Source organism: Vombatus ursinus, unplaced genomic scaffold (assembly GCF_900497805.2).
Source record: "Vombatus ursinus unplaced genomic scaffold, bare-nosed wombat genome assembly UNPS02014812.1, whole genome shotgun sequence".
Classification (NCBI taxonomy): Eukaryota; Metazoa; Chordata; class Mammalia; order Diprotodontia; family Vombatidae; genus Vombatus; species Vombatus ursinus.
In genome coordinates this window covers 87,654,865-87,671,697 of record NW_020954590.1, presented here as the reverse complement: position 1 = coordinate 87,671,697, position 16,833 = coordinate 87,654,865, and the positions used below count along the sequence as shown (strand labels likewise).

General features: G+C 35.8%; 1 protein-coding gene across 3 annotated transcripts in view; it reads left to right on the top strand.

Moving 5' to 3' along the window:
• The window catches only part of LOC114054206 (high affinity cAMP-specific 3',5'-cyclic phosphodiesterase 7A), a 141,220-nt gene that overhangs the window by 113,411 nt on the left and 10,976 nt on the right, over window positions 1–16,833 (top strand). For all 3 annotated transcript variants that reach the window (XM_027877377.1, XM_027877375.1, XM_027877376.1), the window contains 2 exons: window positions 6,867–7,011; window positions 15,769–15,865. In XM_027877377.1, the coding sequence (XP_027733178.1) occupies window positions 6,867–7,011; window positions 15,769–15,865 (242 nt within the window). The remainder of the gene's footprint in view (window positions 1–6,866; window positions 7,012–15,768; window positions 15,866–16,833) is intronic.

Here is a 16,833-nt window from a genome sequence, read left to right as displayed (position 1 = left end):
AGCAGTTGGCACCTGAATGAAAATCCATCAAAAAAGATAGAGGAATAGTCACACAGAAGGAAAACCAAGAGAGAGCAGTGTCAGTTCTGCAAAAGTAGCAAACATATCAACAGAGTCTAACATTATATGCAAAAGAGGATAATGCATTTTCTCTTCAGGATTGAGCCTGGACATTATAATTAGTGTTGGGTTTCATAGATTGTTTTTGTTTTTATCTGTTTTTTTTAAGTTATATTGTTGTAGTTACTGTGAACATAATTTTCCAGATTCTACATATTTCACTTTGTCTCCATTCACATAAGTCTTCCCATTATTTCTCTTATATTCTGTCCGGGGTCTCTACACCCGGACCATCGCTTGGATACTTACCCTTCCCGGTTTTCGGACATCTCCGGCCCCTCCGAGGGTGGAGGGGAATGACTAGACAGAACACCCGAGCTGGCAGCTGCACACGATTTATTGATTACATGCTCTCCTGCCTCCCAAGGTCCCGGCTCCTTCCTGCTCCTTTTCAGCCTGCTGCTTCTGCTTCTGCTTCTGCTTCTGCTTCCCAGACACCCCCGAGTCCTGCTCTTATATGCCCTGACTCTGTTCCTCCCCGTGGGTGGAACTTGCCCATGTTCCTCCCCGTAGGTGGAGCTCAGCGCTGTTACTGAGGCGTTCCCAGTACCCATAGGGGCAGGTTAGCACCTCCAGGCGTCTCTTACTACCCCACTGGAGGCCACCGTCCAGAGCGGGGCCCCTAACAATATTCTTTATACTCTATGATGTAATCGTGTTCCATTATATTGATACGTCAATATATTTTTTAGCCATTTCCCAATTGACAGACATTTATTTTGTTTCCAGTTCTTTGTACTGCAAAAAGTGCTATTATAAATGCTTTGGAGTACATAGGACCTTTATTTCTATATTTGACATCTGTAGAACAAGGCCCTTGACTTAGCTTCCTTGTGGCCTCTGGCTGTGTTGACATGGCTTCCTGGTCACCTAGGGATATAAAAGGTACCTTCTGGGTGGGATAGGAGCCCTTCAGACTTGGTGGATGCCAGAAGATCATAAAAATAACTTTTAGGCCCCCAAAATCTAGAAATAGAGTGGGTACCCGTAAATTGCAGAATAACATATAAATGCAGTGACCTAATGGTCATAAAAATTAGGAATATAAGGATTTACCTAGTCTGCAGTCCAGGACTCTTTACGTTCACCCCACATACCAAAACCATTGCCAAATCTTTGTCATTTTTATCTTATAACATTTTTGTTTATGTCTTATTCTCTTCATTCATAGACACCCCCCACTTTCAAGCTCTTATCCTCTCTCAGCTAGACTATTACAATAGTCTTTTAACTGTTCCCTCTGCTTCTAGTCACTTTACATTACAATTAATTCTGTAAATGTTGTTTGTTACTATTCATCTCCAAAAGTGATTTTTTTAAAAATTAGTTTTTATTGATATTTTCTTTTTTTTTTTTTAAGGTAATTGGGGTTAAGTGACTTGCCCAGGGTAAGAGAGCTAGTAAGTGTCAAGTGTTTGGTCTGAGGCAAGATTTGAACTCAGGTCCTCCTGACTTCAGGGCAGGTGCTCTATCCATTGCATCACCTAGCTGCCCCAATATTTGCTGGGTTTTTTCCCTTTATTTTTTTTCTTTGCTAGGCAATCGGGGTTAAGTGACTTGCCCAAGGTCACACAGCTAGTTAAGTGTTAAGTATCTGAGGCTGGATTTGAATTCAGGTCCTCCTGACTCCAAGGGCAGAGCTCTATCCACTGCACCACTGAGCTGCCCCTATTTTCTGTTTTTTACATCACCATAGTATCCCATGTATCCCTCCTCTACTCCTTTCCCAAGAGCCATCCCATAAGACAGTATTTTTTAGAGAGGAAAAAGTCAACACACCTTATTGATACATTGAAAAAGTCCAAGAACATGTGCAGTGTATAATGTGTGAACAACCCACCTCCACAAAAGGGATAGGTTGGGGCTGTCTTCCCAAATCTCAAGTCCCACTTCATCTTTATAATTTTGTTACATTTACTTTTGAGTTTTTTAATGTGTTCTTTCCATTTATGTTGTGGTAGTCACTGTATAGATTATCTTATTGGCTTTGCTTGCTTCAATCTGTATCAATTCAGATAGATCTTTCCATGCTTCTCTGCATTCATCACATCTTTTCTTGTTGTATTGTTGACTCGTTTCAGTTGTGTCTAACTCTTCATGACCCCATTTGGGGTTTTCTTATCAAAGATACTGGAGTGGTTTGCCATTTCCTTTTCCACTTCATTTTGCTGATGTGGAACTAAGGGGGTTAAGTGACTTGCCCAGGGTAACACAGCTAGTAAGTGTTGGAGGCCAGATTTGAACTTAGAAAGATGAGTCTTCCTGACTTCAGGCCCAGCACTCTATCGACTGCACCACTTAGCTACCCTATATCATTTTTTACCGTACAGTGATATTCCATTACATTCAGGTACCACAATTTGTTTAGCCATTTCCCAATTGATGGTCATCTATTTTGTTTCCAATTCTTAGCTGCCATAAAAAGTGCTACTATAAATATTTTTGAATATTTGGGGACTTTTTTTCTTACCAGTGATTTCCTTTGGGGTATAAGTCCAGCAATGGAGTCTCTGGTTGAAAAGATATGGATGTTTTAGTCACTTTATTTGCATAATTCCAAATTGCTTTTCAAAATGTTTATACTATTTCACAGCTCTACCAACAGTGTATTGGTTTGCCTATTTCCCCACAACACCTCTAACATTGACTTGTTGCCATTTTTATTATTTTTGCCAATTTGCAAAGTGTAAGATGAAACTTCAAGGTTGTTTTGATTGAATTTTTCTTATTAATAATTTGGAACATTTTTTTCATATGGTTGTGAATATTTTGCAGTTCTTTTGAGAGCTGTTCATTTGTTTTGACCATTTATATATTGGGGAATGGCTATTAGTCGTGTATGTGTGTATATACACACACATACAGACATACTTGTATACATTTATTAATTGCTTATATATATTGGATATCAAACCCGTATCAGAAAGATTTGAAACAAAGATTTTTTTCCCCATTTAACCACTTTCTTCTTATCCTATATGCATTAAAGTTGTCTGTGGAAAGCTTTTCACTTTTAAATAATCAGAGTAATCATTTTATCTTTTGTAATCACTTCTAACTTATTTGCTTATGAAACTATCTCATACCTAGCTGTGAGAGAGATATCTCTCTTCTAATGTTTTATAGTACTATTTAATATTAAGATCATACATCTTTTGAGACTATATTGTGTTATGTGTTATAAGGTGTTGGTCTGACCCTAATTTCTGCCAAACTGCTTTCCAGTTTTTCAGTAGTTTTTATCAGATAGGGAGTTTTTCCCCTAGGCAACATGTTTTCTACTTTATCAGACACTAACTTCTGTTGTTTCTATATCTCTCTTGTCTATTCCCTTCCATTGATCTATCACTCTATTTTTTAACTAATACTAGATGGCTTTGATTATTGTTTTATAATATAGTTTGAGGTCTGGAAATGCTATTCCCCCTTCATTCTTACTTATTTTCATCATTTCCCTTGATATTCTGGAGCTTTTGTTTTTCTAAATGGGTTTTATTATTGTTTTTATGAAGATCTATAAAGTATCCCCTAGGTAATTTGATTGTTATAGCATTAAAAATGTAGGTTAATGTTGATAATGTTGTCATTTTTATTATATTGTCAGGGCCTAGTCATGAGCACTGAATATTCCTCAAGCTATTTAGGTTATTCTTTCTTTAAGGAACATTTTGGTTTTTGGTTTTTTTGGGGGGTGTTTTTTTTTTTTTTTTTTTTGCTTTTTGGTGAGGCAGTTGAGGTTAAATGACTTGCCCAGGGTTACACAGCTAGTAAGTGTCAAATATCTGAGGCCAGATTTGAACTCAGGTCCTCCTGACTCCAAGGCTGGAGCTCTATTCACTGCGCCACCTAGCTGCCCTTTTTAAGGAGCATTTTGTAATTGAATCTAAGCAAATCTTTTGTGTACTTTTGAAGGTTGCTCTCCAGATATATTATGCATTTTGTAGTTATTAGGAATGTGATTTCCCTTTCTATTATTGCTTCTTGTGTTTAGTTTCTAATATATAGAAGATGCATTTGGTTTTTGAAGATTTGTTTTGTAGTTTGAAATTCATTGGATCTATTAATTTTCTTAGTATCTTTGCTGATTCCCTGGGGTTTCCCAAGTAAATCATCATATTATCAGCAAACAGGGATAGTTTTATCTCCTCTTTACCTATCATTGTTTCTTTAATGCCTTTCTCTTATTGCTTTTGCTATAATTTACAGAACTATGTCAAATAATAGTGGGGAGAGTGAGTATCCTTACTTCATTTTCATATTTATTGGAAAAGGTTATATCTCCATGGCATATGGTGCTTTCTTTTGATTTTAGGCAGATGCTTTTTATGTTATTTAAAAAGAGATTGGGGCAGGTAGGTGGCACAGTGGATAGAGCACTGGCCCTGGAGTCAGGAGGACCTAAATTCAAATTCGTTCTCAGACACATAATACTTCCTAGCTGTGTGACTCTGGGCAAGTCACTTAACCTCAGTTGACTCACTAAAAAAAAACAAAAACAAGAAACAAAACAAAAAAAAAGATCTGTCTGTGCCTAGGATTTGTAGAGTTTTTAGCACAAAGAGTGTTGTATTTTATTAAAGGCTTTTTCATTTTTTTATGAGATCAAGTTAAGATCTCCAACTGGTTTTCTGGTAGTCTGGGTATTTTATATTTTTTAAAGTATTCCTATATTTCTTTTGTGTTTTCAGTTTTGCTTACATGTATAATATGTCCTGATTATTTGCTTTATTTCTTCTAGTTTTGCTCTGACTTTACAAGGTGATTTTTCTAAAGCATAGGTCTGACCATCTCTTGTTCTTGCTCAGTGAGCTCCAGTGGTTCCTTTTACTTCAAGGATTAAATAAAAGCTCCTTTGTGTCACATTTGAAGCTCTTCATAACCTGGTTCTTACTCCTTTCCATTCTTTTTATGCTTTACTCCTGTCTGTGCAATCTGTGATTCAGCAACCCTGGCATACTTGGTCTTCCTCAAACATGACACTCCACAGCCCATCTCCATGCTTTTGCATTGGCTGTTTTCCATATTTGAAATGTGCTGTGCCTCCTAGTTTTCTTGACTAAGTTCAGGACTCAATTCAAATCCTATCTTCTACAGGAGGCTTTTCCTGGTCCATACACAAACTACCTTTTCTCCCAGCTGTTTGTGCCTTCCCCTCTAAGATGCTTTCTATCTAAACTGAGTATAATACTACAGGGAGAAAAATGAACCTTTAATGAAATAGAGGACTTCCAAGCATTTATGATGAAAAGACCAGAGTTGCAGAGAAACTTTGAAGTTCAAACCTAGGAGTAAAGAAAAACATAAAAAGATGAACATGAATGAATATGAGTAAATGTCTAAACAAGGATAAACTGCTTACATCCAAATTTTGGGAAGATGATGTATGTATTTCCATACCTTATCATCAGGGTTCTTAGGAGTCCAATTAGACAAAGTCTGGGAATGGTTTTGTTATGTCTTGATGATTTTAAGAAAAGAATGGAAAGAAAGGGGAAAAAATACTTTTGGGGATGAGGGGGAGTAGTTAGGGAAATTATCTCATGTAATGAGGGTACACATAAGGAGAAATCTATATAAATGAGGAGGAGGTGGTAGAGTGACTGATACTACACCTCACTCTGGTCCAAATTAGTCAATAGATGGAAACATACACACACACAGAGTTGGGTACAGAAATGCATTTCACTCAGCCAGAAAATAGGGAAAAGGGAGAAAGGGAGGAGTAAAAAGTAGATAGAGGACAGTTTAAGGGAAGGATTAGTCCTAAGCAAAACGAACTCTTAAGGGTGTACAGAAATATTTATAGCTCTTTTAGAGGTGGCAAAGAACAGGAATCTGAAAGGGTGCCCGTAAATTGAGTAATGATAAATAAGTCATGATATATAAATATGATGTAATACTGTTGTGCTCTTATCAGTTCAGTGACCAATCAGGATTCCATGAGACTAATGACGAAACATTGTCCACCTCCTGACAGAGAAATGAAGGACTCAGAGTGCAGAATAAAGTAAAACAATTTTGGACATAGGAGGGAAAGGATTTATTGACTGACATTAGAATGAACCAAAGGCATCATTGTATAATAGAAAAAGCAGTGGCTCTAAAGAGGAACAGGGTTCAAATCCAATCTCCTGTGGGCACTACATGTGTAACCTGAGGCAAGTCACTTAACCTCCCTGGGCCTTAGTTTCTTCTTCTGTAGAATGTGGGGATTGGATTAGGTGTCCTCTGAGACATGAATCAGAAGCAAAATAGTGTACATAATGACTATAATAATTTAGATAAAAATCCTAAAAGGCATCCAGATTCAGATTAATTTTAATGATCCATCTTGGCCGTCGAATTTCAGAGTTCAACCTCAGTGGCTATCTAGTCCAGCCTATACTGAATAATTGCCTCTATAACATACTGGATAATTGGTCATTTAAACTTTCTGGAAGTTTACCAAAGCACACAATTCCACCTTAGTTCTGATAATGTGTAAGTGTTGTCCTTGGAGTATTTGGATATGCCTACTTCTCTGAAAACCATCTTAAGACATAGCTGTAGTTGCTTAAATAAGTTCTTTTGACAGGAGTAATTCACATCGTGGTTATAGATAGATATGTTCATCCTGTGATAATCATTTTAATTGGAATTTGGATATTTTATAAATAAAAACTTTTAAGAAAAATTGAGAAGTGTTTATAGTTTTTCTGCTCTATGTAAATATATATCTCACAATTTGTCTATTTTTCTCATTCCAGGCAACAGATGGAAAACCAGATAGGTGCTTTGATTCTAGCCACGGACATTAGTCGACAAAATGAATATCTGTCATTGTTTAGATCCCATTTGGACAAAGGAGATTTATGTTTAGAAGATCCCAATCACCGACATTTCATTTTACAGGTGACACTGACTTACAAAACTTGTATTTCTAATGCATGTCATGTAGAGAGATTTCAGAATAAAAATAAAATGTTAATATCAGACTGGTATTCTAGTGATGCATAAATCCTGAGGCAGTGCTATGAGTTTAATGTTTATAAGTTGCTAGCAGGAGGTACCTTTGACTATAATATCATCTTTTAATGTATTACAGTATTATTTTTAAGATATCCCCTTAAGTTGATTATGTATGATTATATTCTTATTTTTGTTTAAAATCTGAGTATACTGTTTACTGTCAGAACAGCAGAAAACTATATACTATATTGTAATAATGTTTTTGAAAAGCAGAACGATTAGTATTTGATTAATACTATTTTAATGAAACTGCCTTGCAGATGCATATGAAAACAGAATCAACCTGACATTTTTGAGTCTACCAACTCCAACTATTCCATACTTTATTTTTTTTTCCGATTTTTATTTATTTATTTTTAGTTTTCAACATTTACTTCCACAAGATTATGAGTTCCAAATTTTCTCCCCATCTCATCCCTCCCCCCATCCCAAGATGATGTGCATTCTGAACACCCCTTCCCCTAATCTGCCTCCCTTCTGTCACCCCCCTTCTCTTATCCCCTTCCCGTTCAGTTTTCCTCTAGGGCAGGATAGAGTTGTATACCCCGTTGCCTGTGTATCTTATTTTCCAGTTGCATGTGAAAACAGTTTTTAATATTTGTTTTTAGAACTTTGGGTTCCAAATTTTCTCCCTTCCTCCCTCCCCATCCACCCTCATTGAGAAGACAAGCAACTCGATACTGGTTATACATATATAGTCATGCAAAATACTTCCATAGTGCTCATGTTGTGAAAAACTGAGTATATTTCCCTTCATGCTATCCCACCCCCCCATTTATTCTATTCTCTCTTTTAACTCTGTTTCTCCTTAGAAGTATTTACTTCTGATTACCCCCTCCCCCAGTCTGCCCTCCTCTCTATCATCCCCCCGCTCTCTTATCCCCTTCCCTCCTATTTTCCTGTAGGGTAAGATAACTTTCCATACCCAATTGAGTGTGTATGTTATTCCTTCCTTAAGCCAAATACAATGAAAATAAGATTCAATCATTCCCTCTCACCTTCCCCCATTTCCCCTCCACTGTAAAAGCCTTTTCTTGTCTGTTTTATGTGAGATAATTTACCCCATTCTACCTCTGCCTTTCTCCTCCCAGTATAATCCACTCTCACCCCTCCAGATATCACCCCTTCATCTTCAACTCACCCTGTGCCCTCTATTTATCTATCTATCTAGATATACATACATATAATTTTTTCCGTTCAACTACCCTAATACTGACAAAGGTCTCATGAGTTACAAATATGATCTTTCCATTCAGGAATGTAAACAGTTCAACCTTAATAAGTCCCTTATGATTTCTCTTTTCTGTTTACCTCTTCATGTTTCAGCTGAGTCTTGTATTTGAAAGTCAAATTTTCTATTCAGTTCTGGTCTTTTCATCAAGAATGCTTGAAAGTACTCTATTTCACTGAATGTCCATTTTTTCCCTTGAAGGATTATACTCAATTTTGCTGGGTAGGTGATTCTTGGTTGTAATCCTGTCTTCTTTGCCCTCTGGAATATTATATTCTAAGCCCTGTGGTCCCTTAATGTAGAAGTTGCTAAATCTTGTGTTATCCTGATTGTGTTTCCACAATACTTGAATTGTTTCTTTCTGGCTGCTTGTAACATTTTCTCCTTGACCTGGGAACTCTGGAATTTGGCTACAATATTCCTAGGACTTCTCCTTTGGGGATCTCTTTCAGGAAGAGATCAGTGGATTCTTTCAATTTCTATTTTGCCCTCTGGTTCTGAAATATCAGGGCAGTTTTCCTTGATCATTTCTTGAAAGATGATGTCTAGGCTCTTTTTTTGATCATGGCTTTCAGATAGTCCAATAATTTTTAAATTCTCTCTCCTGGATCTATTTTCCAGGTCAGTTGTTTTTCCAGTGAGATATTCCCCATTGTTTTCTATTTTTTCATTCTTTTGGTTTTGTTTTACAATGTCTTGATTTCTTATAAAGTCACTAGCTTCCAATTGCTCCATTCTAACTTTTAAGGAAGTATTTTCTTCAGTGAGCTTTTGAACTTCCTTTTCCATTTGGCCAATTCTGCTTTTTAAGGCATTCTTCTCCTCATTGACTTTTTGGACCTCTTTTGCTATTTGGGTTAGGCTATTTTTTAAGATGTTATTTTCTTCAGTATTTTTGTTGACTTGTTTTTCATGATTTTCTTGCATCACTGTCATTTCTCTTCCCATTTTTCCCTCTACTTCTCTTACTTGCTTCTCAAAATCCTTTTTGAGCTCTTCCATGGTCTGGGACCAATTCATATTTTTCTTGGAGGTTTTGGATGTAGGAGCTTTGACTTTGTTGTCACTTTTTTCTGGTTGCATGTTTTGATCTTCTTTGTTACCAAAGAAAGATTCTATGATACAACTTTTTTTGCACAGTTTTCTCATAATCACAGCCAATTACTTTAGTTATAAACTCTTTGTAAAGATAGGGGTCTGCTTCCAGTGTGGAGAATGCACTGTCCCAAGCTTCAGGGATTTCATGTAGCTGTTTTCAGAAATACTTCTAGGGACCTCTAAATTTTCAGCTCTTCTAAGGTGGTATGAACAAGGGCAAGGTGTTTACTCCTTTTCTGGCCTGTGCTCTGGTCTATGAGTGACCACAAGCACTCTTTTCTGCCTTGGAACTGTGAGGAGGATTCCCTCTCCACTGCCACTACAAGCTCCACCATGCCAGCACTCCTCCTTGCCCCAAGACCGCCACCCAGATCCAGACATGGGCAAAGCAAGAGAATACTGCCTCAGCACTAGCAAAGAGATCCCTGCAATCCCTCTGTGATCAGCTACTCCATTTCCCCCTCAGTCTGTGAGCCGAGAGCTCTGGAAGCAGCCACCACCTTGGGGCTGCACCAGGGACTGGGGCTGGGACTGAGCTTCTCTCTCACTGCAGTCATGGACTTTTCCTACTGAACTTCTAAGTTTCTTTGGCGTTTATGGGTTGAGAAGTCTGGAAACTGCCACAGCTGCCCATGATTCAGTCCTCTGAGGCCTGCTCCAGTTTCGCTGAGGCCTGTTTTGCCTGCGCATCCAAGCTGAGCTGCATTCCTCTCCCTGCCCAGCATGATAGACCTTTCCAATCAACCATCCAGGTTGTCTTTGGCTGGAGATTTGTTTCACTCTGTCTTTTTGTAGGTTCTGTTCCTTTAGAATTTGTTTAAAGCCATTTTTTACAGGTATTTGGAGGGGTTTGGGGAAGAGCTCAAGCAAGTCATTGCTTTTACACCGCCATCTTGGCTGTGCCCCTACGCCATACTTTAAAAACAAATATTTATTCCTTGTGTATAAAAGATGAATGTAATGCACCTTTTAAATTTGTACCTCTAGAGGAAGGAAGAGAAAAAAGATGTGAATAGAATGGAGGGGGAACCTAATACTTTCCTTTCTCCACTATCCTTACTTTCACATTCATTCACGTTCTTCAAGTACTAAGACCCACTAATTTACATAGGCCTACATGATTTCCAGCGCTGAAATATATTTAGATGATTAAATGTTACTTTGGCAGCAATATTGCCTATTAGAAACCAGGTAATATGGAAGGAAACTCTCACATATATAGACATAGATATAAAATTTTTCCCTGTTTCTGTCACAGAGGCACAAAGACAGCCACTGTTAATTTCTGTTGCTTTTACGTATTCCTTATTTACTCCTCTCCCATCTCTGTTCCTTAAGGACTCTAACTGCAGCTCCCTGGTGAATGTTCCCTTCCTTTCAGTGTAGCGAGTCTGAGAGGGAGAAAGTAGGAGCTCAAGCTCTCCTTCCTCTGTTTCCTGCCTTCTATTCTTTCTTTCCTTCCTTTTTTTCCACAGGGTTTCCTGGCAGTAGCTTATTTGGTAGAACCCCAGGGAGTGAAAGCTGGAGTAGATCACTGAACTTCCTTCTCTCTGTGCTTCATTAGAGGTGGTGGACAGGGCTGGATTTGTGCCCTCTCAGAACCAAGTTAAGCTAACTCCTGTGCCTTGGAGAATAAAAGTGCTATGACTTCCATGGAGAGAAGTTATATTCACATTATTTGGTTGTATATTAGAAGCAATGAGAGGTGGTGCAGTGTAGTGAAAAGAATTCTTGGCCTGGAATCAGGAGGCATGTAGGTTCAAATGCCACTTCCTACATTTAGAACCTATTTGACCATATGCAAGTCACTTAACCTTTATGAAACATAGTTCCCTCATTTGTAACATGAAACCTACTTCTTAGGTTTACTGTAGCAAGTGAAATGAAGTATAGTAGCATTTTGTGGATATAAATATCAGCTATGCTTAAGGTAGAATTGATTTAAGATCTATAGCAATAAAGCCTTTTCATTAAAAAAAAAGGGATATATGTATATCCACATCTAATAAACACTCAAGTCAATGAAGATGAATCAGTTTATATCTTAATGCATCAAATAACAACTAGGAAATACTCAGTGCTGTTATTTTAAAGTGTTTAAAGTTATTTTAAAGTATTTTATCTGAAAATTTCTGATAAAGTGCTCTAAGGGAAAAACTCTTTGAAGAAAATCTTCAGTCTCAGGTTAGAATCTTAAAAATTGATAGAATTAGCTGACTTAATTTTAGCTTTATTTCTGAATCAGAAATGGGCTGTACACATTATTAATACATGAACCAGAAAAATCATGTCATGAGATGCAAAAAAGTTTTGACAAAATACAATTGCCATTTTTGTAAAAACAACAACAGCAACAACAACAACAAAAAACTAGAAAACACAGACCTTTGTTTTAGACCTTTCATTAATATGCTAAGTAGTATCTATTTAAAACCAAGAACCAGTATCATATGTTAACTTACATGCCTTTCCAATAAGATAAAGAATAAAACAAGGATATATTCAGTATCACTACTGCTGTTTGATATAATGCCAGAAATAATAGATAAATCAGTAAGAGAAGAAAGAGAAATTGAGAACAAGCATAGTACAGCAATGAAACAAAACTTAGTTATTTGCGGATGGTGTGTTGCTTTACTTAGAGAGTCAACTAAAGTTAATTAAAATCAGGAAAGTTGCTAGGTATAAAACGAAGCCATATAAATGATCAGTATCTCTTATATTACCAACAAAATCCAGTTAGAAGAGATAGAAATAGAAACTTAAAATAACCTAAAACTGTATAAAATACTTGGGAGCCCACCAGCAACACACACAAGAACTATATGAATGAAACTACAAAATACTCTTTATAAAAATAAAAATAGACATAAATGTGGAGAAATTGTAATTGCTTATTGTTAAGCTGAACCAGTTAACAAAAATGACAGTACTTTCTGAATTAATTTACTTACACTGTATTAGAAAAATAATGAAATTAAAGATGTTTTATAGTGTCCTGTCTACCAAAACAGGTATCAATTTAGAGATGATCTTAAAGAGTTGTTGTGCTACATAACTTAATCTTAAACAATTAATGGATCAAAGAACAAATCATAGAGGTAATATAAAATTTCATCAAAGAAAATTACAATAATAACACAACTACTTGTGGGACACAGCTAAAGCAATCCTATGGGGGAAATTTATGTCTAAATATTTTCATCGACGAAAGAAAAAAAAATCAACTAATTGGGTATGCAACTAAAAAAAAAGCAACAAAGTAGAAATACTGAAAATGAAAGAAGAACTTAAAATTGAAAGTAAAAAATTAAGTTGGTAAATAAAAGTAGGAGTTTCTTTTTTTTAAGGAATGAAATAAATTGAGAATTAGCTAATGTGGCAAAAATAATCTGATAGCAAGACCATATAGTGTTATAAAAATTAGAAAGTAGAATTCACCACAGTTGAAGGAGAAATAAAGGAAACTATCAGAACCTACTTTACCCACTCACGTGCCAACAAAACGATAAAATGGATGAATATTTATGAAGATATCAAATACCCAGAATAATCAATAAAGGAATTGGTTACTTAACTTACTCTCAGAAAAAAAGAAAAATAAACAGTCACAAATGAAAAAATAGAAGAATATAAATTATTCTCAAAGGAAAAATAAGTCTAATATCAGATGAATTTACAAATGAATCCTGTCAAATACTCAAGAGAACAATTAATTCCATTATTACATAAACTGTTCGCAAAAACAATAAATTAACTCCTCTTATGATACAAGTAGGGTCTTCATACCTAAACTAGGGAGAGACAAAGCTGAGAAAGAAAAGTGTAGACCAATGTTTCTAATAAATTTTGATACAAAAATGTTAGATACAATTTTGGCAAATAAACTACAATAATGATAGCTGACTTTTATATAGAACATACTATGGCCTAGGCACCATTATTATCTCATTTGATTAAGAGTATGCGCTATAAACTGGTTGGATTTATACCAAGGAGAAAAGTTTGGTTCAATGTAAAGAAAACTGTAAACATAATGGATAATAATTAAAATAATTTAAAACCACATGATTATATCAGTAGATGCAGGGAAAGCTTTTGATAAAATCTAATACTTCTGTTGCAAATACTAAAAAACGTAGGACTAAGTAGATTTTTTCCTCAGCATAGTAATATTTATCAAAAACTTGGCAAGGGGTGTGTGTGTGTGTGTGTGTGTGTGTGTGTGTGTGTGTGTGTGTGTGTAACATAAACACATATGAAAGGAGTTTTTTCCAATAAGATAAAGGTTAAAGTGATGATGTCCATCTCACCATTACTATTTAACATGAGAATAGAAATGCTAGCTATAGTAAGAAGAGAAAAGACATGAGAAAAATAAACATAGGCACTGATGATGCAAAGTTATGGCTTTTTGTAGATGATATTTTATAGATAATGGTTTACTTAGAGAATCTTAGATAGTTTTTAAAAAATTGAACTGATTAATAACATCAATAAAGTTGTAGGATGTAAAATAAACTCACATAAATCAGCCACATTTCTGTATATTAGTAATGCAAACTAGCAAGAAGAGACAAAAGGAAAAATTCTATTCAAAATTAGTATATAAAATACTTGGGAGTCTTCTTAAAAAGACATATGCAGGAACTAAATGAATGATACTACAAAACAATCTTTACAGAAGTAAAGACAGAACTGAGTAACTGAACAGATATTAATTGTTCTTGTGCCAGCCAATATAATAAAAATGACAATACTACCTAAATCAATTTGTTTAGTGCTCAAACTACTAAACAGTTATGGAGCTAGGAAAAAAAGTAAAAAATTCATCTGAAGGAACAAAGGATCAAGATTTAAAGGGAGAATATGAAAAAAAAAAGGTGGAAAGGAATGGAGACTAGCAGTACCAGATTTCAAACTAGACTATGAAACTTCATCAAAATTTGGTAATGGTTAAGAAACAGAGAAGTCAATCACTGGAAAAGATTTGGTACCCAGCAGACCAACAAACCAACCTAATAGCCTAGTGCTTGATAATTTCAAATCCCTCAGCTACTGAGGAGTTAAGGGCTCTTTGACAAACACTGCAAGGAAAACTAGAAAGGAATCTGGCCTAAACTAGGTATAGAGCAACATCTCACACTGAATACCAAGGCAAACTCAACATGATTTAAATAAAATGGGTGTCATCATAGACAAATTACTTTGAGCAAGGAAGAAAGTGTCTTTTGGATTTATAGATAGAGGAAGAGTTCATGACCACACAAGGGGCTGGGAGGATCACAAGAGGTAAAATGGACAATTTTAAATACATAAAATCTAAAAGTTTTTGTATAAGCAAAACCTAATGCATCTGAAATTACAAGGGAAACAAGGAAGTTTTTGTGCAGTTTTTTTTTTATAAAGATCTCGTTTCCAAGATTTTTAAGTGACTCAAATTTATAAGAATAAGAGCCATTCTCCAACTTTACCATGATCAGACAATATGAATGGGCAGTATTCCAGTGAAGAAATTCAAGCTATCAATAGCTGCATGAAAAGATTCTTCAATACCCATCTGTTGGGCAAAATGACCAAAAAGAAAAATTACACTTGTTAGGAGAGCTGAGGGAAAATAAGCACATTAATGCACTGTTGGTAGAGCTGTGAATTGGTCCAGTCATTTTAGAAAGTAGACTGTAACCACGCCCCCAGAGTCATTAAACTACAGCTGTTGGAACTAGCCATGAGTAGGCCTATAGGTCAAGGAAAGAAGAAAAGAACACTTTTGTGCAAAAGTTGTTATGGCAGTGCTCTTTTTATAAAAACAAAGAACTGCAAACTTAGGTGGTGTCTGTTAGTTGGGAACTTGCTGAATAAATTATAGAATATGCATTTGATGAATACTACAGTGTTGAAGGAAATGATGAAAGGTATATTTTTCAAGAAACCTGAAGAGGCTTTTATGAACATCAGCATGGTGAAGTCAGCACTCCAAGAGGTCAACCTGTAAAATTAAAACAACTTTGCAAAGGCCAATCTAATCCCAACTGATGCTTATTAGAAATCCTGCACTGATACTTAATATTGAAAGACTTGAAGTTTATAGAGACATTTTAGCCATTTTCCTGCACACATAAATATAGTCGGCATCATCTCAGAAAGTAAAAGATAATGAGTTTTTTATTTTGTAATAACTATGCATAATGTAATGGTGGTTTTTAATTTTAGTACTGGAGAAATTAACGGGAACATTTTATACTCTACAATGAAAATGGAAGTATTTTATTTTTGTACGTAATGATTATAATAGTTGTTGTATTGTCTAGATGGCTTTGAAGTGTGCTGATATATGCAACCCTTGCCGGACCTGGGAACTAAGCAAGCAGTGGAGTGAAAAAGTCACAGAAGAATTCTTCCATCAAGGTAGATGTACATTACAACTCATTCACTCAGTTTGGGTATCAGATGAAGAGGCTATGGATTCAGTTACTTACAGAATGTGTAGTTTTCAGTAGTACATGTGACATGGAAATATGAAAAGGGAATAGGAAAAAGTGTTCTGCAGCAGACTACATTATTTATAAGATCCTGCTGTATACATTGGTTGACTGCTTTAAAAAAAATGTATTTGACTGTAATATAAAATATGGTCTTAAAGGTTCTTTCGAGTAAGATGACTGATGAATATGTTAAGATCTTACAAAATTCCTTGACACAAAAAAATCAAAGATCTGCCGTTTACCAATATCAAGAAGGTCATAAAATGTGGAGAAAACATGCCCACCAAAAGGACTCACTATTGTCACACAAGATGAGCTGCAGAGACCAAATATAAAAGACATCCTCTGTAGATGTTAAGATCATCTAGATGTTTCTCTTTGCAGATGGCATTGCACAAAAGCCCCAGAATAATATAGAGTCTTCAGTAACATTTGCCACCACAGGAAGGATAAGTTGAACGATCCACACAGAGCAAACTAAAAGGATGAAGACTGCTTATTGTTCAGTTTCTGATACGCATTTGGATGGGCAGTCCCTTGAGTTAGTCTACTAGTATATATGTCTTAGACATCCTCTGTGGATGGATAGTGAACTGAACCTGGAATTGATTAGAAGAAAGGAACAACTTGGACTGCTTTGGGGAGATTACATAGTGTTTTTAACAATCCTAAACTACTCTGACACAAATCTATTTGATAAATACCAGTATTCTCCCAGTGTTATTATCAGTAATAGATCATAAACTGTTCTCCTACATTCTCAACAAGTTAAAATTTTGAGTGACCTAAAAGAGGGCTATGGAGAAGCATGTAATGAGCATAAATAGAATATTGCAGTAGCATATTACTAATAATGATTTGTTCAAAAGAAGGGACACAAAATGTATCCTA